This window comes from Malurus melanocephalus, unplaced genomic scaffold, assembly GCF_030028575.1.
Source record: "Malurus melanocephalus ecotype Western Australia unplaced genomic scaffold, MMel_1.1 scaffold_75, whole genome shotgun sequence".
NCBI classification, from domain to species: Eukaryota; Metazoa; Chordata; class Aves; order Passeriformes; family Maluridae; genus Malurus; species Malurus melanocephalus.
In genome coordinates this window covers 837696-863577 of record NW_026623307.1, presented here as the reverse complement: position 1 = coordinate 863577, position 25882 = coordinate 837696, and the positions used below count along the sequence as shown (strand labels likewise).

Below are 25882 nucleotides of genomic sequence, written 5' to 3'. Positions count from 1 at the left end.
ACTTGACACAGTTGGATGTAAAAAAAAAAAAAATAAAAAATCACTGCCTCATTCTCCTGGGGTTCACATGAGAAGATAAAACATCATTGGCTCCTACAGGAAAACAAGACAAGTTTATCAGCCTTAAAATAAATTAAACAAGTCATCATGTTACCGTAGTCACAGTGATTCTGCTGCGTGCACAYTGCACAATGAAATTTCCTTCTCGTCTGTATTGCTGAGTGCATGTGTCATGTTCACAGGCAGCAGAGCTGGGTATCCCTGCTCTGCCCTGGGGCTCCATCCTGCAGGGAGCTGTACTAAACRGAACATGTAACAAGCTCAGTTCAGGTAATTTACCCAGAATATGTACAAATACAATCTTTGGTGGCCTCATGGTCTCTCTCGCCTTACAAAGCATCTGGTTTTGCTCAGAAATGGTGAGGGGGAGATTCAGACAGCATGCACACCTCACACAAAYGCCCATCTCCATCCGTAGGCAGGCTCAGGTGTGTGGATATGGATGGAATTAGGGCAATCTGGCTGTGTCCTGAGGTGTGTGCCTGCCTAGKGAGTGAGCCATGTTTGGAGAAGCTAACTCAGTCTAATCAGCCATGGTGGCCAAGAGCTCTGGGTAAGGTAATTTCAGATTCAGAAATTCAGCCATATCCATGGAAGCTCTCTGGAAACCAATATAGACCATACTGCAGCTTCCACTGAAATCAGYAACACTAGACTTAGAATTTATATAGCAGCAGGGAGCCACTCCTTTTCTCAGGTACAATTTCACCTTAGGAGTGATCTTAAATTAGAAAAAAACCTATAAGAAGTAATATGCATGCAGTGAATAGCAGCAACCTGCCTTTCATTTTTTTTTAAATTTCACTTGCATATCACTGCATTATGTTTTTCTCTGCCCTGCTCAGAAGCAGTTAAGTATGATTTTCCATACCTTATACAATGGGAATTCATAATGTAGAGCAATTTATTAAGTTAGGCAGATTGAATCACAAGTCAGGCAAAATCCTAAATACGGTGTGCCCCCAGACACTCAAAAAACCCACYAAGAGACCCTGCATTACAGAAAACCTGCAAAGTCCCCAGGTATTAGGGAAAATGAGCTACTTTAAAAAACMTTCTTTCTGTCCTGGGCAATCTCCTGCATGCACAGCTCATCTCTCAGATTATTGTTACATGTTGCAATAATTCTCCAGGTCCATTTTGTGTCTTCAGACGGCAGGAGGGCTGTCATAGCAAGTTACAGTGATGGCAATTAGCTAACTCGATCAAAGAGATTTCCAGGTTTGGCTTTGTCTCCTCTGCTGTGGTTACATGGACTGGGCTGGTGTGCAGTGCTCATGGCTATTCACTGGCCACTTGGCATCCATCCTCAATTTAAAAWACATGCTTTTTGGTAGGATTCAAGGTATCCAGGCAACTACTGCCTCCCAGGATAGCTGAATTCAGCTATATTCCCATGTACTTAATATCAAGCTCTTATTTTACTGTTTTGCAATACCAGTACAATTGACAGGCATGATTTCCCTCACCAAATAAGACCTTAAGTCCTCACACTCCCATTCAAGCTTTGCTCTGATTTTCGGCAAAGTAAGTAAGAACCAATCCAGACTCTTTTCTGTAAAAACACACATATAAACCATGGAGATCCATGATGAGGAATGGCTTTTTGAAGTCTTAATTTCTCTGTGGTGTGTGCAATCATACCAGTCATGTAATATAAATACAGAAGCTTACTTTAATAGCTCCAAGCTCAGCAGGAGATGAGAGAACAAGGTCAGATCTCAAACCTTTGTCCTTCACAACAGCAGTYTGCCACCACTGTGAGTTTTATCAGCAAATATTCTGCTTCCCCAAACTTCCTCAGCTGCCAAAAGCCTGCAGTAGGTAGAGTAAGCTTTCCTGGGAAAAAACAACTGTCTGGGACAGTGGTACAAACCGTGATTTAACCACTGCAGCCCCTTCTGCTAGTACAGCTGTGCTAGTGTAGGACGAGCTACATCTGTCCACAGCTCTCCAAAGGGGATCACAGCCTGAAGCAGGGCAATCAGGGAAATCTTACAGGTGTGGAGGTGCTCCTGTACGAAGATGTCTGTACAGCTGCTGCCCCAAGACTTCACCTTCCCCAGGTGGCTGTTCCTCTGCGAATCCATCCTGGAAAGCCCGGGCATTTTCCTATCTCGCCCTTTCCAAGTTCATGGCCCCGGGAGCGGCGGCCACACGACCCTGCGAGCCCGGCGGGGCCGCGCTGGCGCTCACATCGGGCGCTCGAAAAGCGCCCGACCTTTTCATATTGACGAAATACGAACACATGGGGAGTTTTCCCGACAGAACCGTGAGGAGCCGCTGGGATCCCGCAACCACGCCTGCCTGCCCCCGCCGCATCTCCCCCCAAGTCCCAAGCCCACCCCGCAACAGTCCCCAGGACGCTGGGGAGGACTTTCCGCTCCCTTCCCTTTCATCCTGAGGCCGAGCTCTCCCGGTGCTCGCCCCGACCTCAGCACCCAGCGAGAACCGTTCGCTGCCGCTCGCCGGGAACGCGGGCCAGGGCCGCCCCCCGTGAGGGCTCCCGGCGCCCCGCACTGCGCATGAGCGGGGGAAGGCGGCGGAAGGGCCCGTGAGGAGCCGGGATCCGCCGCCGCCGGAGGAAGCGCCGCCGCCGCCGCCCTCAGTGTCCGCCCGAGCCGGGAGGGGAGAGGCCCGCACAGCCCCCACCATGGTGAGCGGCCGCCCGGGGCCCCTCTGGGCCCGGGGCGGCGCCTCGGGGCCGGGCAGGGACAGCGCGGCCTGGTCGTGGCGCGCTGGGTGTCCGGGAGCGGCCGAAGGGCCGGTGTCGGGGACTCCGCAGCCGGGCACGATGTGCTGGCCCGGGGGCCGCTCGTCCTCCTGCCTGTGGGGCCCGGGCCGGGGCCGCGGGGCGGGCGGCAGGGCTGCTCCGGGCAGGGGCCTAAGCGGGGGGCGCCGGGATCCCGCCCAGGCCTCCGACCCGCGGGGCCCCGGCAGGCCCCGCACGGCGGGGAGGGGCTCGCTGGCACCTGGTGTGAGGGTTCAGGCACCTCTGCCCGACAGGGCGGTGTTGTGGGCAGCTSCGTGCGGTTTGTGCCCTGCGCCTGCCCTATGCCTGCAGCAGCACTGAGAGGGAGTGCAGGGTGCTGCCAGGAACCAGCGGCTGCTCGGAGTTTTCCCTCAGGATTTCAGGCGTCTCAGGACCCATTAAGTGCTGTCAGTTCACAGGGTAACTCGGGGGTGTTGGTGCTTTTTGAGCWGAGATTATGTTGGAGAATTTCTGGATAATTGTTTTAGGGTTTTGTTTGGTTCTATTCATAGAAGTGTTATAAAGGAGGGCCCTGCAAAGGTCCTCTTAGTAAAGGTTTTGTAAAAATCTGTCTTGCATTTTCTCTGTAATACTGTTGTCCTTATAGCTGAGGATTTGATGTGGAGTCCCAAATCGACTGACTTTCTCCCTTGCTTCTTGTAGGGGGRAACTGCAGTGTTTGGAACAACATTTGCTGGTTTTGCTTACCTAAACAAAAGAAAAATACATTCCTTCAGTTTAAGGTCCTCATTGGTTTCTTTTATTGAGTCTYATGCACCAGAGGGAGTAGGTTTATTGTAGTAGTTCTAGGCTTTCTCTGTATTCAAACGTTGARCAGCTTGAGCTACTACACCTGTACAGTTTAAAGAAGTACTTTTCTGTAGCAGTGATATAGTCTTAGGAAGGATGTAGGAGGGAATCTTAAGAGCTACTGGTGTATGCTTAGTGGTATAAAGATACACCTGCTGTTAATATTATTCTGACAAGTAGTGTTAAAAACATATTAAAAAATTAYTATGTCACCTTTAATTGATGGAGTTATGTTGGCATAAAAATTTGGTCAGCCAGCATTTAAATTAATAGTGTGCGGACCTCTAGTAAACGTGTCACTGTATAACTTGTATAATTTTTAATTGAATAGTTTGATGTAGATCTTCATTTGTGTTTTTTATGAGAGCTTAAGACTGGAGTCTGAGTAAAGTTCAGACTGTAAAGATGTCTTACTGTAATTTTGCAGGTCTGGGACTGTCTCAAATAGTGCTTACACAGTGAAGTTACACAACTTTTTATGAAGACTTTTTTTCCATAAAAATCACCTAGAACTGTCTCACAGTATATCCAGTGTAGGCAGGCAAAATAAATACACAGTTCATGTCTTGCACATATATATATTATTGGCTGGCTGCGAGATTAGAAATTTTAATTGAACCATACTGTAGAAAGTGGCATTATAACAGAAATAGTGAGGCCCATTATTCTGAGAATAACTTTATGTGAGAAATGGYGGAATTCTGTCTGCTTGGTCTTCTTGGAAATACTTAACTGAAGAACTAGCAGACATTCTCTGTGTAGCAATTCTGTACTGGTAGATTGGTATTTATCAGATTGGAGGGYGTATGTGAGTCCTCCAGGCATGGCCCYGAGCAGAGCTGTTAGGCCCTGTGCAAACAACTGTGTTCCAGGCTGTGCTTGTTGACTGCAGCACGCAGGTGAAAGGATGGCATAGACACTGAAGTGGGACTAAATGACAGGTAGCAGCTTTTAGGAGTTGTAAATACAGGTGTGAATTGTTTCCAGTGCCTGGGTGTAGGATTCTGTACCTATACTTGTGGTATGTCAGAATCCTCTGTTTGGTTAGGGAAGAGGTGGAAAGACTTCACAGAGATCTGAGGATGTCCATCCAGAAACAAGAGATGCAATGTCCCTTTTTTCTGCCCTTGTACAAAAGTGCTCTGGCTCATCCTCCCAGTGGCTGTGGCCAGGTAGCTTGTCCAGCACAGTAAATACTGTGGCACAGGCTCCTGCAGCTTGGGCCTGGCTCCTGCCTGTCCATAAAGCATTGCCAAGTAGAGCACTGCTGGCTCTGACTTTGTGTCACCAGTGCCAAATGGCCAGTGCCTTGGGTCTTCAGGGCTGAGGTTGGCTGTCTTTGTCCCCTGTCTGGAAGGGACRTCACACAGCAGCCTATTGGGCTCTGTCCTTTTAGGTAACTTGAGAAGTGTTTCTGTTCAGCACTTGGGGACGCTGCCACAATTCCTTGGATTGCTGAGAGCAATCAGCCTCTTATCCACTCTTCATCTGAGCTSTCTGAGCAGCACCTGTAGAAGTGGTGTCCTTCACCTTCCCTGTTAATGTGTTATTGCTTCATCTCACCCTGAGGATGTGCCCACGAGTCAAGGCAGAGCAGTRAGCTGGTCCGTTTTACTCTGAGCCRCCTTGCTACTGCCTGTACAATTCTGAATTATTTAATGAATTTAGAACTGTGTGTGGCAATCGAGGCGAGTGTGTGATTATCTGTATCTTTATCCAGTGCCATGTGCTAACCTTGCCTCTATTTACATTATCTATCATAATGTCCAGTTTGTGTTCTCTGAAAAATATTTCTGTGCTGATAAATACATAATTTCTTACTGCRAACCTCAGCTGACAGGAAGTTGTAAAATTTAATATTACAAGAATTTCACGTCTGACGCTGTCTCCTGTAATGTTATTGTACTTCATGACATTGTTATGTAGTGTTTAACTCAACAAGCTGTTCTGCAAGGCCAGCTATTTATACATGTATTCTGTGGTGCATATGCATGTCTGTGGCAGTGTGTGGAGATTAAATATTTGAGGTTTGGTTGTCCCATAGTAAAACTTCAGATTCTTGGCATTACGCTTAGGACGAGTAGTCAGAGTGCTAGACAAGATGGTGCATGATTTTGTTTCCTCTCCTAGCTTACCAGAGATCCCTTTGAACTAAGACTTTAAATCACTTTTAACTAGAGTGATGGAAAAAATATTCAAGAACATGAACTGCTCTGAGAATAAGGTGTTAAATTTATTATGTAGCTCTTGATATTTTAATAATGTTTTATGGTGCTAATGCAAATATACAGTATAAATACAGCTTCTGCCCCAGACCAGAGTTAAGAATGCTAAACAACTGGCTGCTTTATGTTGTCCTTTTTGGTTTGGAAAAGCCTTGATTTTTGATGTTTCCTTCACCTCTCAGGTTAGCCTGAATTACCACATCTTCTGAGTAGCTATATGTTGACCTTCTGCCTTCATGCAAGTACTAAAATTATTTTATCCACTAGAAGAGCATTATAGAGTATAGAAAGCAACTTTATGTTGCTTGTGATTTTTTCCTTGGATTTTATGCCTCAACAGASTTKGTGTTTAAGTTTTGTTCTGTTCCAYTGTGGTCAAATGGATTTCACATCAGTTTGAAACAGAAGCTGAAGAATCACCTTTCTTTGTGTGCCCTCTCTTAGAGAAACTKCTTTGGAAAATAAAATGCAGTTGAAGGACATGTTTATTTACATTATGCAGAAATTGTGGTTATTTATTTTAATTGTTCTTGTCTTTTACTTAGATTTATTTGGTAAAATAAATGGCACCTGTGTGCCATCACTGTTGGTGGGTTAAAATTCAGTTCTKTGTATTTATAAATTTCTGTTGTAAGTAACTTTTGTTTTCTTACCAAAGAAAAATAGTAATGATTTTGCCTTTTAGGCTTTAGCCGTATATTTATTGAATACAAGCAGTAAACCAGACATKTGTAGGAGTCTTGTCCGTTCCTTTTGTGAATGCAGCCCCAGGTGGAATGATTCAGGAAGCAGAACTCTCCTGGCCATTTGTGTCACAGAAAGCCAGGACAGAAGTGGCAGGCAGGTGAGGGTGCTGCATGCCCGAGCCTCTGCGATTGAACTGATGGCAGTGGGGTCCTTGGGAAGTGCAGGGATGCTTCCCACAGCCAGAGCTCTCACTGGAGCCTATATGCAGTCAGTGTAAAGGCCTGGACTTTGTGGAGGTTGATACTATTTTAGAAWAGGCTTTTACCTGTCACATGCATGAGAACTTAACAGGCTTTTCTTTGAGTCCTGCCTGAAACAAAAGCACAGATGTCACATCATTCAAATTCCTTTACTTAGCAGTGAAACTAGCAGGAATTGGATCATCTGTATCAGTGACTGGGAAGGGAAAGGTGAAAAGCAGTTGCTTTTCAGTGGAGCTCTTTTGAATGAGAGTGTGGCTCTCATTCAATAAGTAGGTGTCCACAAAATGTTGATGACCAGTGTGCAGAATTTACGTTTGAATCTGGGATGACTAAAAACTGAGTGCAGAAGATAAGGAAAAAACAATGTTGTAGTCAGAGTTGGTAGAGAAGCTCCAGCATTTTTTGTTCCCTAGACTAGGAAAAAAATACTTGCAGAAACGAAAGTCCAAGTATTTAATTTTTTTTTTTTTATTTTTAGTCTTTCACTGAAGTATCTGATCAGGGAAAGGTTATTGAATTAGAATATTCAAATTTGGCACTTCATGGTGATAGGCATATCTTTATTTTAAAATCAGTGTAATAGAACCARATGTTAATTAGAATGAATTATGAATGTACACAATGTAGCTTTTCATYTGGAGAAGTTACTCTGTGTTTTAAAAGTAAGGTTATCTGTCTTGTGACATCTGTRTTATGAAAGATAGTTTGGATACYGCACAGACTTGATCTAAGGCTTGCAGAACTGAATTTTTCCTTTTCCTCTTAACCAAAGGAATAGGAGTAGAAATATATTTCATTTGTTTCCCATGGTTTTCATTTGTATATATCAGCAAGACAGATATTAAAATTCTCTCTTCCTTTTTAGCCAGTGTTAAAGTTGAGATGTTTTAAGTGGATTGTGTTGCATTATAGTGAGCACAATTTTGGTGTCAGGTATTTGTTGCCTGATGACTGTAGGAATAAATGTTATGTGCTGCTCTGTATTGCACTTAAAACAATAATAGACTATTAGCACTCAGTGCCTAGAAATAGCCCTTAAAAGTGCAGAAGGTTTGGAACCTGTTCCTGCTTGAAGTGTGGGTTTTTAATGTGCTGAAAGAGGAACAATTATAGGATAATAAAAACTCAGCAGTAATTCCATCTCTTGCTGTCCTGTAGYAGGCCTTCAAAGAGTGTCCAGTCACTTAGGATGTGGAGTGTCTCGTCCACATCGGCAAAGATCTGCAGTAACATTCATCAGATATAGAGAAAGGGCTTTGGCATTTCTTCACTAAAAATAAACTCATRTTTGACCAGGAAAAATATGATTATTCAAGAAAAGGATTGTGGCTGAACAGTGTGATKTATTGCATCATACAGATTACTGAATGCTTTACTGATTAACTCTTTACAATTTTGATCTTCTTTTTAAAAGGTTTTATGTTGTTAYTATCACTTAGGGAGCCCTAAGCATGGGAAGGCCTCATGTGCATATGTAGAATTTRAATTTTATCATAAAAGGCATTTAAGCTGCAATTTTTTGACCTAACAAATTGCATTCTTTTRTGTGATAAGATGCAAAACACACCACCTTTTGTGGTCCTGGGCATCCATGGCAAAGCCTGTTAAAACCTGTTCTTTGACTTTTTGWGGGATATCACCTCTTTTAGAGATCACCCTTGCAGAAGTAGAGCAGAACAAAGCCTCTTGGGRTTTTACAGAATATTCACTATTAAAAGGGCTATGCATACTTATGTGTACGTTAAAAAAACAAAAAAACCCTAAAGATTAAAAGCACCAGCTTTGTTAGAAAAACAAGAAAAGAAATGAAAAGCTAAGGTAATTAAGTGTAACTACCCTATAGTGCAGCTGAGTCTGTGGTGATGCAGCAGTCTGGCTGTGTGGAACTGATTAGAGGAAGCTGGTAATKGATAGAGAAAATTAAATTTGGGATTGTTTCATCTTTATTTGTGATTTCATTCAGTGGTTTGTTWTAATGTATCTGAGTTTACAATATATTTTAAAAAACTGCAGCTAAAAATCCATTAGTCATTTTTGGAAATCATTCCACATGGCTTTGTCAGCATAAGTGATTTTTGTGAAAGTCTGAGCTCAGTAGTGCAAATTGCTGAATTGCTCAGTAGTGCTGAATTGTCTGCTGTGGAGCCAAGCATGCACAGATGGGGTGCACAGGAGCTGCTCTGGTGGCTTGGTCTTTGCCTGGAACCACAGTTGACAATCTCAATTTCAGAAATATGTTTGTAACCAAAGATCTGGTGTGATTAACTTGGTCAAGAGACTGAAATAAAGCAGCAACACATCCTAACTTTAAAAATGGTATAGACTAAGTAATGCCACTCTTGTTTTAAAGTCTGCAGTCTGAGCTGAAAGTTTGGCTTCAGTTAAGTGTTGTAGATACAGGGTGGTTTTGGTTTGCAAGGGATTTTTTTTTATTAAAGAATACTTAAACTAAGGGTATTTTATGTAGTATATTATGTGAGTATCAGTTTAAACCTAATGTGATGCTTCTGTATTTTTTAAATGGTGTAACTTTGAAGCCAGGAACTATTCTTACAAGCAATAGTGTTCACTATCATTGTCATCAAGCCACAGAAAACTGATCCTGACTTTTAGGACAGATGAATTTGTGTTCTGAAGCATTAGTTCTTTTTTCTAATGATAATGTGATTGGACACTRATTATCCTTTGGAATTAAGAGCTTGAGCACATACTGCTCCTAAATCATTCATTCTTTGGCTGAWTTTTATCATGTCTTGGGATTTTTTTGCCCTTTTTCTCCATAGTCCCTGAGAAGAAGCTGTTGAAATTACAATAATGAACAGAATACACAAGTTTTGGTTAGAATACAAGGTCAACTAAAAATGAAGTGTCTGTATCACTTAAAAAATCCAATTCTGACTTAAAATTTTGTCAGAACTTTAATTTACCAAGTTGTAACATTGTGAGTCTTTTTGTTTTGACTATATTGAATAACTGTGGAGGTGAACTTGGTTGTAGTTCAGGAGCTGTGATTGCTTTCTCCTGATCAGCAGTTTGTTTTGTGTAACTCATACCCTTGAAATACTGAGTGTGTTTCTTCTCATCAGAAATATCCTTGGGARTCCTTCTCTGTTGATAAACAGTAAGTTTGCATTCAGTTCTGAGCTAGCCCAGAGTGAGATGTCTCTGGGTCTAGGGAGGAGGCCTGGAATTCCAGAGCTCTCACCTTGCTTACTGACTCCCCCACCTGCCTCGGGCACAGTTACCCTTTTTCTTTTTTCCTAAGCTTCAGTTGCTGCACCTGTGAAATGGAGACAATGCTTCCTTGCAGGAATGTTTTGCAAATTATGTAGGTGGAGTTGAGGAGCTTCAAAGCYAAAAATCTCTTCAAAGAAAAAGAGGTCTTTAAAGTATTTCAGTGTGTAGCTCCCTGAGATGGATGGCTCAGCTCAGTCCRTTGGTGCCATCAATGGGCACCTCAGGAGATCCCATTCCAGTGGTGGCCCTTGTCCTGCAGTAGCTGGGACAAAGGGACACCAGCCTTCTGCTCAGTGGTGCTGATCTGTTCAATGGACTGCTCKGCCCACCTGAGGAGGCACTTGATCAAATATTTTGATATCCTAACTGCTTGGGAAACTTACAAAGGTACTGCTTTAAAAAACATTAAGAGAACTGTTTTTTATTTMTTTGTGGGGGTTTTATCCAGTAAACATTTCTAGTTTCAGTGTTGTCTGTTTTCACTAGAACAAGTTGAAATCATCACAGAAGGATAAAGTGCGTCAGTTTATGGTCTTCACACAATCTAGTGAAAAGACAGCAGTTAGTTGTCTGTCTCAAAATGACTGGAAGTTAGATGTTGCAACAGACAACTTTTTCCAAAATCCTGAACTTTATATACGAGAGAGTGTTAAAGGATCATTGGACAGAAAGAAGTTAGAACAACTATATAACAGATACAAAGGTGAGTACCCTGAATTTTAAGGCTTATTTCCTACTTATATAGTTCTTATTTACAATGTATTGGTGCTGCTGTGTTCCTGTGTTGGGAAATCTTAAYCAACTCTTTCAGCTAATAATACTCTTCTATAACTAATAATACAAATTAGAAGGGGAATATATGTAGGCTTGTTTCACAAGGATTACATGCAGTTGCTTTATGTGCTCTGAAGRTAYYTCCATTTATAGGAGATTAGGGTCTSGGCTRGAATGGTGTGTACAATGAGTAATTGTAATGGTTAATGATGATTTTAGATAATTCTCMTGGGAAAGGCACATCACACACAACTTGATCTGACAAAGGGAAAGGTTACATACCAGGGATAGGTTCTACCTTAATTTTTATTCAGCTTGTTCTTATTATCTGATAGTTACAGAGTGTAAAAGAAAACAAAGTCTCTCTATCTGTTATACAGCCAGTGTTCTATTGATATCCTACTGCATAAAGTGGATTCAGTACAGCAGAACATATCCTGTGTTTTAGCACTTGAAAAAATATGAGTGCTGTGTTTTCGGTCAGTTTTCCTATATTTTCTATGTACAATCCAAATACCATTTTCTGAAGTCTGTGTTGGCTTGCATTAGTAGATCTTTGTTAGTGCAGTTGAAATRTGAGCATCTCACTTGCAGACCAGATGTTAATTCCTTCGTGGAAAGAGGAGTGGGCCTGGCTGACTTRGAATTGGTAACGGGGCAGTGTAACTTCCCCCTTGGAGGTTATCATGTCCAACCTCATGCAGGCTGGTGATGCCAGAAAACACATTAAAGCCTATGTTGGAGTAGCTGTGGATGGGCAGATTTGGGTGTTGGTGCAGCTTGGCTTATAACTCTGCAGAATCGCCTATAATGAAGCACAGATCATCAGTCTCACCAAAGGTGCCAATAATTGAGTGTGCTGGGGAGAGAGAACCACTGTGCTCTGTAGGGAATGAGTCAGAAGATCCTGCATATTATTAGGCAGAAAACAAATGTTTGTGGTGCTTTGTCTCTCAATGAAAATAACATGAGCTTCATTGTATGGGAGGCTTTATTGCAGTAACTGCCTTAATTGTTAAAGCTTAACCATTGAGAATACTCATTTAATTTTGTTTTTAAAAAAACTGTCTTACTAGAGCTGATCCCAAAAATGGCTTCTTGAAAATGTTTCCTTGTCTTAGATATACTTGTTGAACAAATTAGCTTTTTCAAATACCTGCTTTTCTTGATATTTGCTTTTGTGTCCCAAAGATCCTCAAGATGAAAATAAAATTGGTATAGATGGTATACAGCAGTTCTGTGATGACCTAGCTCTTGACCCAGCCAGCATTACTGTACTCATCATTGCATGGAAATTCCGGGCTGCAACACAGTGTGAGTTTTCAAAGCTGGAATTCATGGATGGAATGACTGAGCTGGGGTAAGTGTTCAGTGAGTGYTAGATGGTGACATTGTGATCCAGTGTCCTGTTTTGGAGAATTCTCTGTCATGTTGTCCTTTCAGAGGCATTTCAGAGTGCAGCATCACTCGTCTGCCTTTGAGAAATGCAGCCTTGCCTTGGTTGTGTGAGCAGTGTGCTGGTTGGCACAGAGCTGCTCAGGCTGGTAAAGCAGGGATGTTGGTTTGCACTTAGGCAGACCTGGAGTTTCTCTGCCTTATGGGAGTGYAGTACTTTTTATCACATTTTCCTAAAAATTTTACAGATTGCAGAACCTGCTGTATCAGGTACAGTATGTGGAAACGTAACGTGAAGATAGAGCAACAGATAAATGAAATTCTTGTAGAGGTGCAGGCTCATTAAAGGCTTCCTGAATTTTGTTTTGGTAATTGTATTGTAATGCACAAACAGTTTATAGATTTTTGTTTAACTCATGTTTCTTGGCAAAATGAATAATAAGTAAATAATTATGCTTTCTAAAATGCAGATGTGACAGCATAGAAAAACTGAAGGCCCAGATTCCTAAAATGGAACAAGAATTAAAAGAGCCAGGAAGATTTAAGGATTTTTATCAATTTACTTTCAACTTTGCAAAGAATCCGGGACAGAAAGGTTTAGGTATGTATTCTTATTCATAAACATTTGTTCATAAATATTGGAAATGACTAATTAAAGCTGATGAAAATGAATGTATTATTGTGATTCARTGAATCTGGAAGATAAACACCCTTGGGATAAAATACATCTCTGTGTTTTGAAAGATAGATCAGTTTTAAGGTGTTCAAATTGAGTATTAATAAAGACTACAGAATTTTATGAGAGAGGGTTTATTCTTTCACTCTGAGTGCAGTTCTCAGTAACCACAATGGATTATGGTCTTACATTAAAGACATAATTACACCACTCAGAATTTGCAGCACTGAACGGATTAATTGAAGTTTTACATTTAGGATAAGTTGAAGCTGTAAAACCACTTTCTCTGTAAGCACATTTGTATAGTCTCTTGTAACACCAAATATGCTTGCAGATGTCTTAGCAAAATAGAATTGGAATAATACAAATGGATTCCTGTGTTCTGGGCCTGATGCCTGCTGGTATTTACCTACAGAGGTTTTCTTTCCCTCTTGCCTCACTGAAGGCTTTTTTGTTGTTATTTCAGATGCTGAGTGTGGCTTTGGTTAGTGTAACAGGTGGAATGGAAGARTAACTTAGTAAAAATAATTTCAGAACACCACAGTTTGGATGGAATTTTAGGATGGAATTAAACTGTAACTCTGTCTATTCAAAACAACAAAATGAGGGAATAAAAATTCCTTTCAAGCAGTGATGTTAAACAGCCAGAATGCACATTCATTTTTATACTGTGTGATCTGGATATTAGCCTAATTAGCATTTCATGATGCTATAACTGATAACTTCTTAAGTTAGCTGTTCTACATTTGAGAAGAAATAAATACTGAAAGGCCAGTAGGTTTTTCCTTGGCAGCATGTGAATTTGTTTTCTTGGGAATGAAAATGCCCTAAACTGGCTGCCACTGGACAGCTTTGCATTCCCAGGCTGTGTAAAGCTTTCTGCTTTTATTGACTTTTATATGTAGACCAACTTATGGCTTAAAAGAAGTACTGAAAAATAAGTAAATAAGCAAAAGCTCTACATCTTTATTTCGACTCTGTCATTCTTTGACAGCTTTCTGTATCTTGTTTGTTGTTTTTAATTGGATTGTGAATTTCATTATCTCCAAATAAGCTGAAAGTGCTGCTACACCATCTGAAAATACTTACGTATCCTTGTAGTCAGGTCTGAATCATGCAAATAAATGAATGGGCTGATTCGTATTCCTTGTAGAAAATAAGAATTTTTTTAGGCTTCTACAACAAGGAAATTGTGGACAGCAACTGAATTACGGGATTTATTTACCAGGAAAACTGATACACTTGCTTYATTTCTCATTCATCATAAACTTGTTCAGGTTAAGCTCTAACAGTGGCAGACACGTGTAGTTTTCTGAGATCCATGTAGCATATACATAAGGTAGGTTTTTTAGTCGTTTTTAAAGGTGGGTTTGGAAGTGATGTAGAACTGAGCTTACAGTCTGGGTGCTTACCAGCCCTTTTGGTGCTCATAAATACACAGTTCTAGGCATGAATATACAGCAGGGCAGAATAATTCTGGAAACCCTGGAGCAAAAGAATACTGGGAGAAGCACAGTGCTGCAAAGTAAGTGCTCCTAGTTAGGCAATTAGTTTTGGTGTGTCTAAATAACTGCTTGGAGGAGCTTGCAAATTGATTTTAATGTATATTGGCCTCTAATCTTGCAAACATAATGTAGTAGTTCAGGCACAGTTCTGGAAATATATTCCCTCTGCATAATTCCTTACTACTGTGTAAGTACTGTCGGTGTCTGAAAAGTTCTTGTGATATTTGCATCTCATTGGAAAATACCCTGTAGCTGATGTTCATCTCAAACATTGTTTGCTTCTCTTGAATCTCTCTGGATGAAACTCAAAATGGAGGATGTATTTTGAGACTTTCATATTTCATCCAGGAGGATTTCCCTGAGCATTCTCATGCTTATGGAAACCTAATATTATATCTTTAYCTTCCAATTTTGTTATTTCATATAATTTCTTTTTTAAAATGTAATTTGTCCTAAGGCATGCTTTACATGTTTGGACTCATACCAGGAGTTTGAGGTTGCAGCATCCTGAGATTTGGCTTTTAACAGCCTTTGCTTACTCACAAGAATTAACTCAAAATTGTATAAATATGCCAGAATGCAGTTTGTTTATAGTAATTGCTTACAAACCACTGTAAGATGCAGTGTTTTGGTTACCTTGCATTTTTGTATGCACACCTTTAATGCAGCACAAGTAAATAAAGTTTTCTAATCTGTTTCCTTGAGGAACTGATTAGCTTCTCCTGAAGTTTATATCTATTAATTTTTAGAAAGGCAGTRTTTTAGTTGAAAGCTAAAATGAATATTTCTGTATCTGAATCTCCTGTTAAAGAGAGATACTGAGCCTTTAGTGTCTTGAATGAGTTGCTGTTTTCATATTCAGCTTTATTTACTGAGGAGTAGTGACTTTTGTCTACTTTGTCTCTTTGAGACTCAAGTTTACACTTTTGTCTGAAATCAAACCTCTTTGCTGCTGCTGGTAAATCCTTCACAAATTTTATTCCGTACTTTGACCAGGAAGTATTATAATGTTACTGCTGATTGAGAAGACCTTTTAATATCAGATACTAAACAATTCAGAAACTCCCCATCACCTTATTTTTTCTCCAGCAATGCAGATTYCATACTTTGTTTTGTTTGCTGCTGATTTCAACTCCCAAGATCTACCTCCCTGTGTTCTTTTAAATATTTGGGCACCCTGGGGGAAGGAAGGGAGTGGTGTTTTTGGKTTGTTGGGTTTTTTCTTTTTTTCCTGAGGTGTGCAGTTGATCCTGTGACTTTTMTCTCTGCTTTCCCAAGGGGATTGTTTATGGAAGAAACTGCCAAACATGTAAGAACTTTAGTTTAAAAARAGGCCACTTACCCAGGCATCTCTCCTGTCAGCATAAAGACACAAAGATTGTTTTTCCAAAAGCAAATCTTTACTGCGGAAATGAGCACTTGACAAAAACCTTGTTACAAAGACAGCACTTGTAATAAAATTACTCTAAAAGTGAAATCATACAACTTAGATAAAACTAGCTTTTTTATCAATTAAAAAAATGAAAGCAGGTCTCAGTACCAGATACTACAAATTTTCAAACGAATAGCATTTCTCAATCAAAAATATTTTGCTGACTTTTAACTAAGGTATTGTTAGATAGCAAAAGGCATCTGAAATGTCCTGGGGGGTTTTGGATATGTTAGATACAATATGGGCAATCTTCAGTTCTGTATTCAAATTACAGTGTCAAAATATAAAATGTGTGTAACGTTTTATGGTTGCCTTTTTGTAAAGGATCCATGAGCATATTTGCATTAGTTTAATCTTCTCACATTTATAGATATATGGTTCTTCCTGGTGTTAGATACTTGTGGAGATTATATATTTGATATGTATGTCTCTAAAAGTAATATATTTTAATATTACAGATTTAGAAATGGCCATTGCCTACTGGAATTTAGTACTTAATGGAAGATTTAAATTTCTAGACTTGTGGAACAAATTTTTGTTGGTAAGTTTAAACCTTTATAATCTGGATCACATATTTTCAAAACTTGAAAGATAAACATGTTTAAGTTATTGAGTAGATGGAATAGCTGTCTTGACCTAAATAGTTGATATTCATAGTGTGTATAAGAGAAATATGTTTTGGGGATATGGATGTGTCCGARACAGTAAAAATGAATGTATAACAGGGTTTTAATGCATTTATTTTAAAATATAAGTTTTCCATCTCTCTAAACAGGAACATCATAAAAGATCAATTCCTAAGGATACCTGGAACCTTCTTCTAGACTTTAGTACGATGATAGCAGATGATATGTCTAACTATGATGAGGAAGGTAAACATTTCTGTGTTCTYTCATTAACTGTAACTGTGTTTTATGCTGTGTTCATTACTGTGTATCTGCTTTGGCACAGCTGTCTGACAGAACAATTAGAGTATCACTGGTGATCTGAAGTCCTGTTAGAGCTGCTTTAATGCATATTGTAATCATCTCTTTGTTACTGCTGTTTTAAAAAAGAAATGCTGGAAACTTTCAAGGAATCCACTCTCTTTTTTTTTGTTCTGTCTGAGCTCAGACACAAATTCTTTCTTATTGAGACAAATGCAAATTCTTTCTTGTTGAGACAAACCCTGATATTTGTCCATTTAAAACCCACAGATTCTCTGTTGGTGCCGTTCCTGGCATCTTCATCCAAGTAGCTGATCCATGGTCTGTGTAGCTCTGTGTAGGGTCCTCTGCTTATTGCATTTTGTAGCTGAGAATGTTTCTGAGTCTGGTTCCTTCAGTTTATGTGAGGCTTGGACATGTTTTGACATAGAAGTGAAGCTGGCAGCACACGGGGTTTCTGAACAGAACTCACTTCCTACCAAATGTGTTTCTTGTAAACTTTTCTATCGATCTTTCCTCTTCCAGTACTTCTGTAGCCAAAAACATCTGATTACCCTCAGTCCTTGGCAGCACATCAGTTCAGTGAGGGGAGGAAACTAAACTTGTGATACCTCCAGAGCAGAGGGGAGCAAACTTCTACAACCTTATTTAGTAATTACGGACTGTCCTCATTCCCTTGTCACTTTTGAGTTAGGATTTTTGTCAGGTGTTTTTTCTTMATTTTTGTCAGAAAGATCACCCTTGAAAGAGATGTGCATTAACTGGCTTTAAAGAAAGCAGGAATCTTTAACTGGCTCTAAATTTCAAGCAGAAAATAAAATTATAATTTTTTGCTTCAAACTCGGCCTAGTTTAATACTGRAAAATAAATAGCTTGTCTGGATAAGGAGCTTGCAAAAGAATACCTTGTTGAACCAARTTCTTACATTCTGGTGTTTTTCTCTTTTAGGGGCATGGCCAGTTCTTATTGATGACTTTGTGGAATTTGCACGCCCTCAAATTGCTGGGACAAAAAGTACAACAGTGTAGCACTAAAGGACCCTTCTAGAGTGTACATAGTCTGTACAAATACCTGAAATGGAAAATTGCACAGTCAATTTCTGCTGGCTGGACTGAACTGAAGATCAATCCTCACAATATGGCTGAGGGTTGGGACAAACCTTTAAGGATACATCTTGGACCATATCATATTTCATTCTTCTACTGGTGGTTTGGGCTTTTCTTCTAGTCTGGACCACTCTTGCCCGTTAAAATTCCAACATTGTGGATTTCATCATGGATTTATTTTTTGTTGGTGGATCACCCTAGTTTCATCTCCCATAAGTTCTAGAAGCTTTATAATTATTTTGAGGTTTCTGGTTTCACATAAAGCACAACGCTGGTCATCATCAGACAACTGTTGTATGGCATCTGAATTACACAGATCAACATCAAAACAATTTTTAAAAGAATCCTTAAATATACACTTGGGGCTATTTGCAAAGACTGTCTTGATAGCACTTCCTGTAAGAGTGATATATTTAAGTGTACTGGGTCCGAGTTTTTTCTTTTCTGGAAGAGTGCAGGTGTCATCTGGGYTTGAGTCTCTGGTCAAAGCAGTGACAGGAATGCCCCAGGAGCCCCAGGGCTGTTGATTCGGGGTCTCTGGTGCCTGGCTGAGGTTTGCTTGTGGCTCAGCTGGCTCTGGGGACAGSTGGGGATGACACAACTCGAGCACTTCCAGCCCTGTGGGCGATGGCAGAGCCCTCAGTGGGGTGAGCTGTGTGTCCTCACAGAACCCGGCGTTCTCTAGGTTACTCTCTAAGAAATCCAATTTCATTACAGTTTCARAATGCTTATCTGTCTGGTCAAAGAAAGGTTTTTCATTTCTGTGGAAATCAAAAACTTGAATATACTGAATTTGTGTCTTAACTGTTTGCTACACAATACAGTATTTTAAATTGAGATGTGACTTTTATGGTTGAGGTGTGATGAAGCAAATGGCCCTGTTGTACAAGAAGTGAGGTTGATGTGAATCTGGGTTTTGAAACCATTATCCTGGTAAGTTAAATCTTTGTAACATAGAGGTACTGCCATTATCGATGATACCCTTTTTTTAAATTATTTTGCTAAGTTTTCCTTAAATTGACATATCACTGGTTGCCAAATACAGAAATTAACAGTAAAGCTTTCCCAAACAAGCACAGATGAGATACAAACTACTACACTGGCTTTGTTTGTTTAAATTATTTTGTGGATCATCACTACTTYTGTTTTGTTGCGTTTGACTAAATCAGCTCATTTGGATCAAAGCGGGTTTTATCAGATGCAATTCTTTAATATTACAAGAGCTCTTTAGCTGCTTTTATGGTCTTTTGCTCCTCACTGATGAAGAAGAGAGTTGATAAATCCTGTTCTGTAACACAAGCTAGAAAGAAGGAGCTCCAGGAGAGGAGCCAGACCATAGTTACAAGTGAGGAGGGAGGATTTAAATCCATGCTCTGAATAGTGCCCTGATAAGGCCTGAATTATTTTTGAGATGAGTCAYTGGTACTTGCACTAAACTGCAGCACGATTTTATGCAGATGCTAAAAGTATTTTAGGAAAAAATTGACTATTAAATAGCTAAAATTTTTATTTGTACTCAGTGCAGTTGACCTTAAGGCTGGCTCCCTTTACAGCAGTGCCCTTTTGGCAAATCCAGTTGTGCATTTATTCAAAAAATACARTTCCTCAAAAACATTGCAAACTTTCTCCAGCTACTGGAATTGGCTATGCCAAAAACTGTGTGTTTTGCTGCTTTCAGTATTTCCTTTCTCAGTTTTGTGTAAATAAAAATGGGGACTTGAAATTACGGGAGTGGGTGGGGTGGAAGAAAAAAAAAGCTCGACAAGGTTATCTCTGYGTGCTGTTTTCTGTCTTGAAGGTTTTGGTACTGTTTCAGATTGATTAGTTCAAGTATGCTGTGTTTGGAGAGGAGAACTGACTTGCTTTTCATCCCAATGCAGACTTGTCTCTCAAAAAAGTCTGGGATTGGGCAGTGGCGAAATGCCGTGGTGTTTTAGAGACTCTTTAAACTTTTGAATGCAAGATCTTTCCAACAAAATAGTGTTGTCATCAGTTTGGTACTACATGCTTATAATTACTGTGTAATTATAAAGAAATACATAAAACTTTGATTAATCATGTTGCAGAAAAGGGTTATTTGTGCTATCATGGCATCTTAAAAGTTTTTCAAAATGACTGAAGTTGAAAGAAACATTGATTTAACAGGGTGTTGTGCTAAGGACAAAATACCTGGTTACAGGGAATATTTTGTACTGAAACGTGCTCGGATGTGGCCATGTGTTTTTTTTTTCCTTTATATATGTGTGGGGTTGTTTTCTTTTTGTTTTGTTTTGGTTTTTTTTTTTTTTTTTAAGAATGCAGCCAGTTGCTTACTTGGATTGCTTTAATTCATAAGTGCTTATGTCTTCAATTTGATGATCTCCCCGCAAATGGATCGATTTAATTTTGCCAAATGTCAAGGGAAAAAAAAAAAGAAGGCAAACATCAAGTTTGTAAGCTGTTTTATACATTAAAATGTGTACAAAATTAGAAGTGCCCTGATATAAAACACTTAATCTTGAGATTATATTTAGTAAAAACCCATCATTTACATATCTCTGTAAGTTCAAAATGTAACTTCTTACAATCCCTCTCATTACCAACAGAGGCAATAAAGCTCCAGTGAAATTGCCATGACTGAGGTTTCTACTGCATTGTTTCAGTGTATTGTTTGTAAAATTTGTTCCTAGAATGTGCTTTCAAGGAGTGTGGTGGTGGGGGGGGGAAGTATGGAATATGTGTCGTCTGCATAAAATACAGTTTAGGGGAAGACTTGCTTTTGGGTGTAAAAATAATCTAGAAACTGCTCCCCCACCTTGAATAGCGCCTGTTTCAAATGTTTTCAAGTCCCACATGGAGCTGGTTCTCCCAGCCCTTGGCTCTGCCATTCCTCTGCACGTGAAGGAAGACACCACACACACTGCAGTGGTTTAAAGCTGCCTAAGTATAGTAGTAAAGCGATATTTTTATTGATCAGCCTGTTAATAAGTAACTTATGACTTGCTTCAGAACTGTTTTACAATGAAATCCGTACTGAGAAATCCTTATTTAAGAAAGATACAATTTTTTTAAGAATGCATTTAATAAACTTTTGTCATTCACGCTTTTATTTAAACAACTTTGCCAGAAGTCTCTGTATAATTTGAGGATTGTAAACTGACTGGGTTTGGCTTTTAAACAAAGAACAGTTGTGCCCTTCAGGCCTTTGAGCTCTCCAAGAGTTCAAYACACCATTAAATACTTGATTTAATTTCATCTATCAAAAATAGGCCTTAACTTTGTAAATATGGAGCTGGTTTAATACCAACATGTATTAAATATGCAGATTTGTTCCTAAAGAGGCATCTGTAACTCAGGCCCAAGGGGAACCATTTAAACTGTACAAAACTCAACACCCACCTTTCTGGAAGCTCTCTGTCAACAAAAGCTCCCTAAATGCAATTYGAATGTTTTACATCAAATGACAACTGTTCCTTTTCTAAACTCAATTCTGTGTTTTCAGAATGTTTTCAGAATTTCGAGCCTTTCTCAGAATTCACGGACTACTTGCAGGARTCAGAAGGATAAATCAAATTAGGGCCAGGAACCTGTGTGGGTGAGAGATGAGGGGACCATAAAACTCGTGTGGGGAGAGGTCCAGGTGGTGTTTTGCTGATGGTTTCCCTCCAGCCCTGGGGTGCAGCAAACCTGGYTGTACTCTAACACATAATTAAAACAGTGACTCAGCTAGAAGTGAAATTTTTATTTAATAAATATAATTTTCATAAACCATTTTCAAAACAACTATTGACCAAGATGTACAAGGAGCAAACACATGGCCTCACTGTCAGAGGAGCAAAAATAACATGAGGCAGCCACAGTGTCAGAGGTCCAAAATTCTTTGTATTACTTATTGCTCGTTTCCAATGGGCAATACCCCTAATCAGCCTAAAATGAAGGATCAACACCTTTTAAAAGGTACTTCTTGCAGAGATGAGATAATTCCAGTTTTCTTCCTTCAAGAAAGCAAACTCAGTCACACTTCAGTGAAGAAACACAAGTCTAGATGATGATTTGTTATTTTTGTACGCGTAAGACCTGAAATCTGTCACGGAACTGCAACTCGGAAATGTAAAAATAGATTCTTTGAGATCCAAATAAGATACTCCTGCAACAAGGTGTGCCTCATTTTTAACCACTTTCAGCTACATGCTCCACAGATTATCCTGTCATCAAAATGTAAAAAGGATGAGAACCTGCTGCTGTTGGAAGTAATTTCCTTGCACACTGCTGAGGAGATGGATGCAGCCCAGGCCRTGGAGGTGCCTGCCAGGCTGTCACTGAGCCAAGTCCTGCTCTTGCCTCCCACAGCAGCGCCTTTCTGTCCCCGCGTGTCACGCAGAGCTCTTCAGCCCTCGGCGTTCTCTGCCCTCTTGTGCGGTGGCACCGGCCGGGAGCAGTGACAGCAATGTCCCCTCTGAGCTGGGATGGGCTGAGGGAGCAGCCAGAGCCGGGCAGGTGACAACAACAGCATCCCCTAAGGAGCACCAGGGCAGCACTCTCGGCTCCCAGCGAGTCCTGACGCCTTTGCGAGCAGCACTGAGCTGAAGGGAGAAAGAAATCTCTAGAAAGCAGAAGCCAGGCAAATCCCACTAAGGAGCAGCAAGAGCCACGAGCATCCCCAGCATCCTCCTGTTACAAACAGAGGCATTCCCAGAGAACAGCAACCAAACCATGCCAGCGGGAGCAAGGAACGTATGAACAGCCAACAATAAAAACATTTGCAGGAAAAAACCCACCCCGGAGCTACAAAGAAAAGAGTCTGGCTAGGAAATAATTTAGGAACAGGAGAAAGGCTAAAATGAGTCCCTGGTGAAGGGTTTGCCCAGCTCTAGGAACAGCTCCTTTTAGCAGTGACATYTGTGTGACAAGGCAGTAGAGAGGGCAGTGACAATGGTTAATTATTAGGGATTCTACACCAAAAAAAATGAGAATCTTGAAATAAATGGTTCAAAAGCACATTATGCTTCATCACTTTTGAACACTCAATATCACCAAAAAYCATGAAAATTTAGAAGAAGTGGATAAAACTGAAAAATAATATAGGCTGCAGCTTTGAGAAACACTTCTAGCACTAGAAAATGGTATTTTATTCCAATATAGTTACACTATCATAAAAAACATTTGAAAGTATTACCAAATATTTTCARTAAGAAATTATAGGTGCTTAATATGCATTCTAAGTTGCATAAACTTTTCTCAAATCATTCTGCAAATGAGAAGCCGAAGTTTTCAGCATTCCTTCCTTTGAAGTTTTTGTTCCGCCTCCCCTGCTGTAATCTTAAAAAATACACAGAATATTTTTAAGCAGAATATTTACATTTTAGTTTCTGAAACAATCCAGAACATCTTCTCAGATTTTTTTCCACTGCATCCTCCTAAAAGCATGAGTTTGGCAACTAAAGTTATTTTTTTAAGTAACAAAACCAAACCCTCTTTTTTCCCAGAGGGAAAACTGTCCTGCAGAAAACACAATCCCATTTGGGAGGTGGCTGTGGAGAAGGTGCTTCCTCAGGGGCACTGCATAGTAAAGTGAGTGTACACCACTCTTCCTTTGAACTACAAACATCTACTACAGGCTTTTATGGATTTCAAGACTAAAAGGTGAATAATRAAACATTTCCTCCCTGTGGCAAAGTCTCCCCCACCCGTTTACCCTCTCACTGGGAGGTAAATGCCAGCATTGCACTGAATTCACTGGATTTTTCAGTTTTCCTCATGAAGGACTCTGCATCATGCCCAGTGAACYGGTTCCTACACTTCAGCTATCAAAGAAATACACAAAGTCTTTCTTCCTTGAATAGGAGCATTTTTAAAATATTTGTGACATCAACACAAAACCCCAGTGACTWCCACACAAAGTATTTATCACACAAAAAAATCTGCCTTTTCACAAACCATGGCTATGCTCTTACTCAATGAGACATTACTGACTTAGATTAACTGCAAATAGAAAAATATACCTTGGCCGAGGGATGGATTCTTAAGTCCTTCCTGAACTGTTTAAATGCAAGTTTCTTCGGTAACCTTACAAACACTGGGAAAAGGGAAAGCAGGGGGAAAGGGAGGAGAGGAGATGGAAGGTTTTAAAGAAACACATAATGAGCGYAAATTATTCTTCAAATACACGACTGTGCTGCTTTAGTGCAAATCTACTGAACACACTGGTGTGGTACAAGCCAAAATACATCACCTACAGAGCTGGGCCAACCGAAATGCTTGGAGCGAGGTTCATGGCAAAGCCTGAGCTTCCCACTGCACACAATGAACCCAGCTGGAGTGCAGAGCAGGACACAGAACCACGGATGGATGAGGGCACACACACTGACGGGACAATGCTGGGCCTGACACGGACAGACAAGCACTGCTGAAAAGTGAAACACTGTGACTGAGCATCCAATACAGCTAAACAGCAGATATCTGATTAGAGTAGTAAAATAATTCTGTATTTCCAAGGTATCCATGGCAGCATGAAGACTCCTAGAGGGAGAAACTACTATGAAGAAAATTACTATTTTAAACCTGGGTTTAATATAGATATGAAATAGGAAGAAAGCTATAGGAGTAGATAAAAACGTCTTTTTTTTTTGCATTTTGCTGCTAGTGCAGATCTGGAGGGGACTGGATGGATGACAATCAGGTTATTGCATCTCCAGCCAAATGCAGGCTGTAAGCCACAGGCAGTGGGATTAGTCACATGCTCATACCTGCTGCATGGAGAAGGCAAGGCTCAATTTTAGTGAGATTCCTCATCCCCTGGGCGCTTGCTGGAGGGYTCACATTGGGTGATGAGGGTGACATTTTCAACCTCAAGCTTCACTGMACTCAGGCATCTGAAGACATGATATAGAAATGCCCTATGAAGGCTGAATTGAACAACTCTTTCAAAAGGAAAGYTAGCTGGACTTTGATTCTTCTTCTTGTCCTGTAATTTAGTTTTAAAGCCTTTGAATTTCTGAACTGGTCTTCACCTACAGCAGTGCGAAAAACCCCTCAGGTGCTGCATGTTCCAGTCACTACAAATTTAAAAACAAAGTTGCAATGACCTTGCATTGAGCACTGAGATCTTGAAAACCCCCAGGTACCTGCAGCCTTTAGGTGASAGTGAAGCTGCAGTATTGCAATTAGTAATCCAAAAATAAAGCTCTAAGAGAGCTGAAATGATTCCAGTTAAAGCCATGGGCAGGAATAACCAACAGCAGAGCTGTTCAGGAACGGAACATCCAAAGGATCTGATCCAAGGAAAGTGGGACCCGTTTAAAACCTCCTTTGCACATTGAACTTGGGACAACAAAAGGGATATACTCATCTGGCAGCAGCCCAGTTTACAGCCAGGTTTACAACAGCCCAGATTTTCAGTTTTTTACACCTTTAACTGTCCAACAGCAGGAGTATTCCAGTTATGGACGGGCCTTCTCTGTCAGAGACTGACAAAAGGGGGTGTCCCAGAGCAGCAGCACTTTTCCCAGTCCCCAGCCATGATCAACACTGCTCCTAAAGCACCCTTGCCCTTCCTCCATTTCATCTCCCACATCCCAGGACCAGCAGTTGGTTGAGCCACCATGGCCGAGGGAACAGTGAAATGTTGCTGCTCCCCAGTTCCCTGCTGGGACAGGAGAGGTACCTGCAAATGCATCATCCACAGCTCAACTGTGCAATTTGTTTTTATTGGCATACTTCGGTATCAAAACATTGCCATCAAGGTCTCGGATCCCTCCGATAGACGAAGATAATTAAGCATTAATTWTATCTTCAAAGTACAACATGACCAAATATAAATACATGAAAAAGAACAAAACATGCAAAAATTCCCCAACTTTAAAAGGATTAATAATTCAAAAAATTTATGCTAGTGAGACTTCTGCTCAATTCACCAATTCTTAAAACATTTTTCCATGTCAGGAACCAGAACTGTTAATGAAATACACAGGGCATAATAAAAGATGACTGGCTTCTGAACTGTACTTTAAAAGAGTGAATTGTTACATCCCTTGATATTGCCAATTACTGATTTGT

At 40.4% G+C, this 25882-nt stretch overlaps 1 protein-coding gene across 3 annotated transcripts; it reads left to right on the top strand.

The window, feature by feature from the left end:
• Window positions 1–2580: 2580 nt before the first annotated feature.
• Window positions 2581–21143, top strand: DCUN1D1 (defective in cullin neddylation 1 domain containing 1). Of its 3 annotated transcripts, none has more exons than XM_057367085.1 (7): window positions 2581–2716; window positions 10521–10737; window positions 12000–12168; window positions 12674–12804; window positions 16275–16357; window positions 16592–16688; window positions 17691–21143. In XM_057367085.1, the coding sequence occupies exons 1-7, from the start codon at window positions 2714–2716 to the stop codon at window positions 17768–17770; spliced, it is 780 nt and encodes a 259-aa protein (XP_057223068.1). In that variant the 5' UTR covers window positions 2581–2713; the 3' UTR covers window positions 17771–21143. The 3 variants fall into 3 exon arrangements, with proteins under 3 accessions (XP_057223068.1, XP_057223067.1, XP_057223069.1); XM_057367084.1 differs by lacking the exon at window positions 2581–2716 and adding an exon at window positions 2969–3219; XM_057367086.1 differs by lacking the exon at window positions 2581–2716 and adding an exon at window positions 3210–3232.
• Window positions 21144–25882: the final 4739 nt, after the last annotated feature.

Excerpts from the sequence above, each read along its gene's own strand:
- DCUN1D1 (XM_057367084.1), top strand. The coding sequence starts at position 3,115 with ATGCCTGCAGCAGCACTGAGAGGGAGTGCAGGGTGCTGCCAGGAACCA. Across the intron at positions 10,738-11,999 it reads ACTATATAACAGATACAAAG|ATCCTCAAGATGAAAATAAA; the intron begins GTGAGTACCCTG and ends TGTGTCCCAAAG. Across the intron at positions 12,805-16,274 it reads TCCGGGACAGAAAGGTTTAG|ATTTAGAAATGGCCATTGCC; the intron begins GTATGTATTCTT and ends TTAATATTACAG.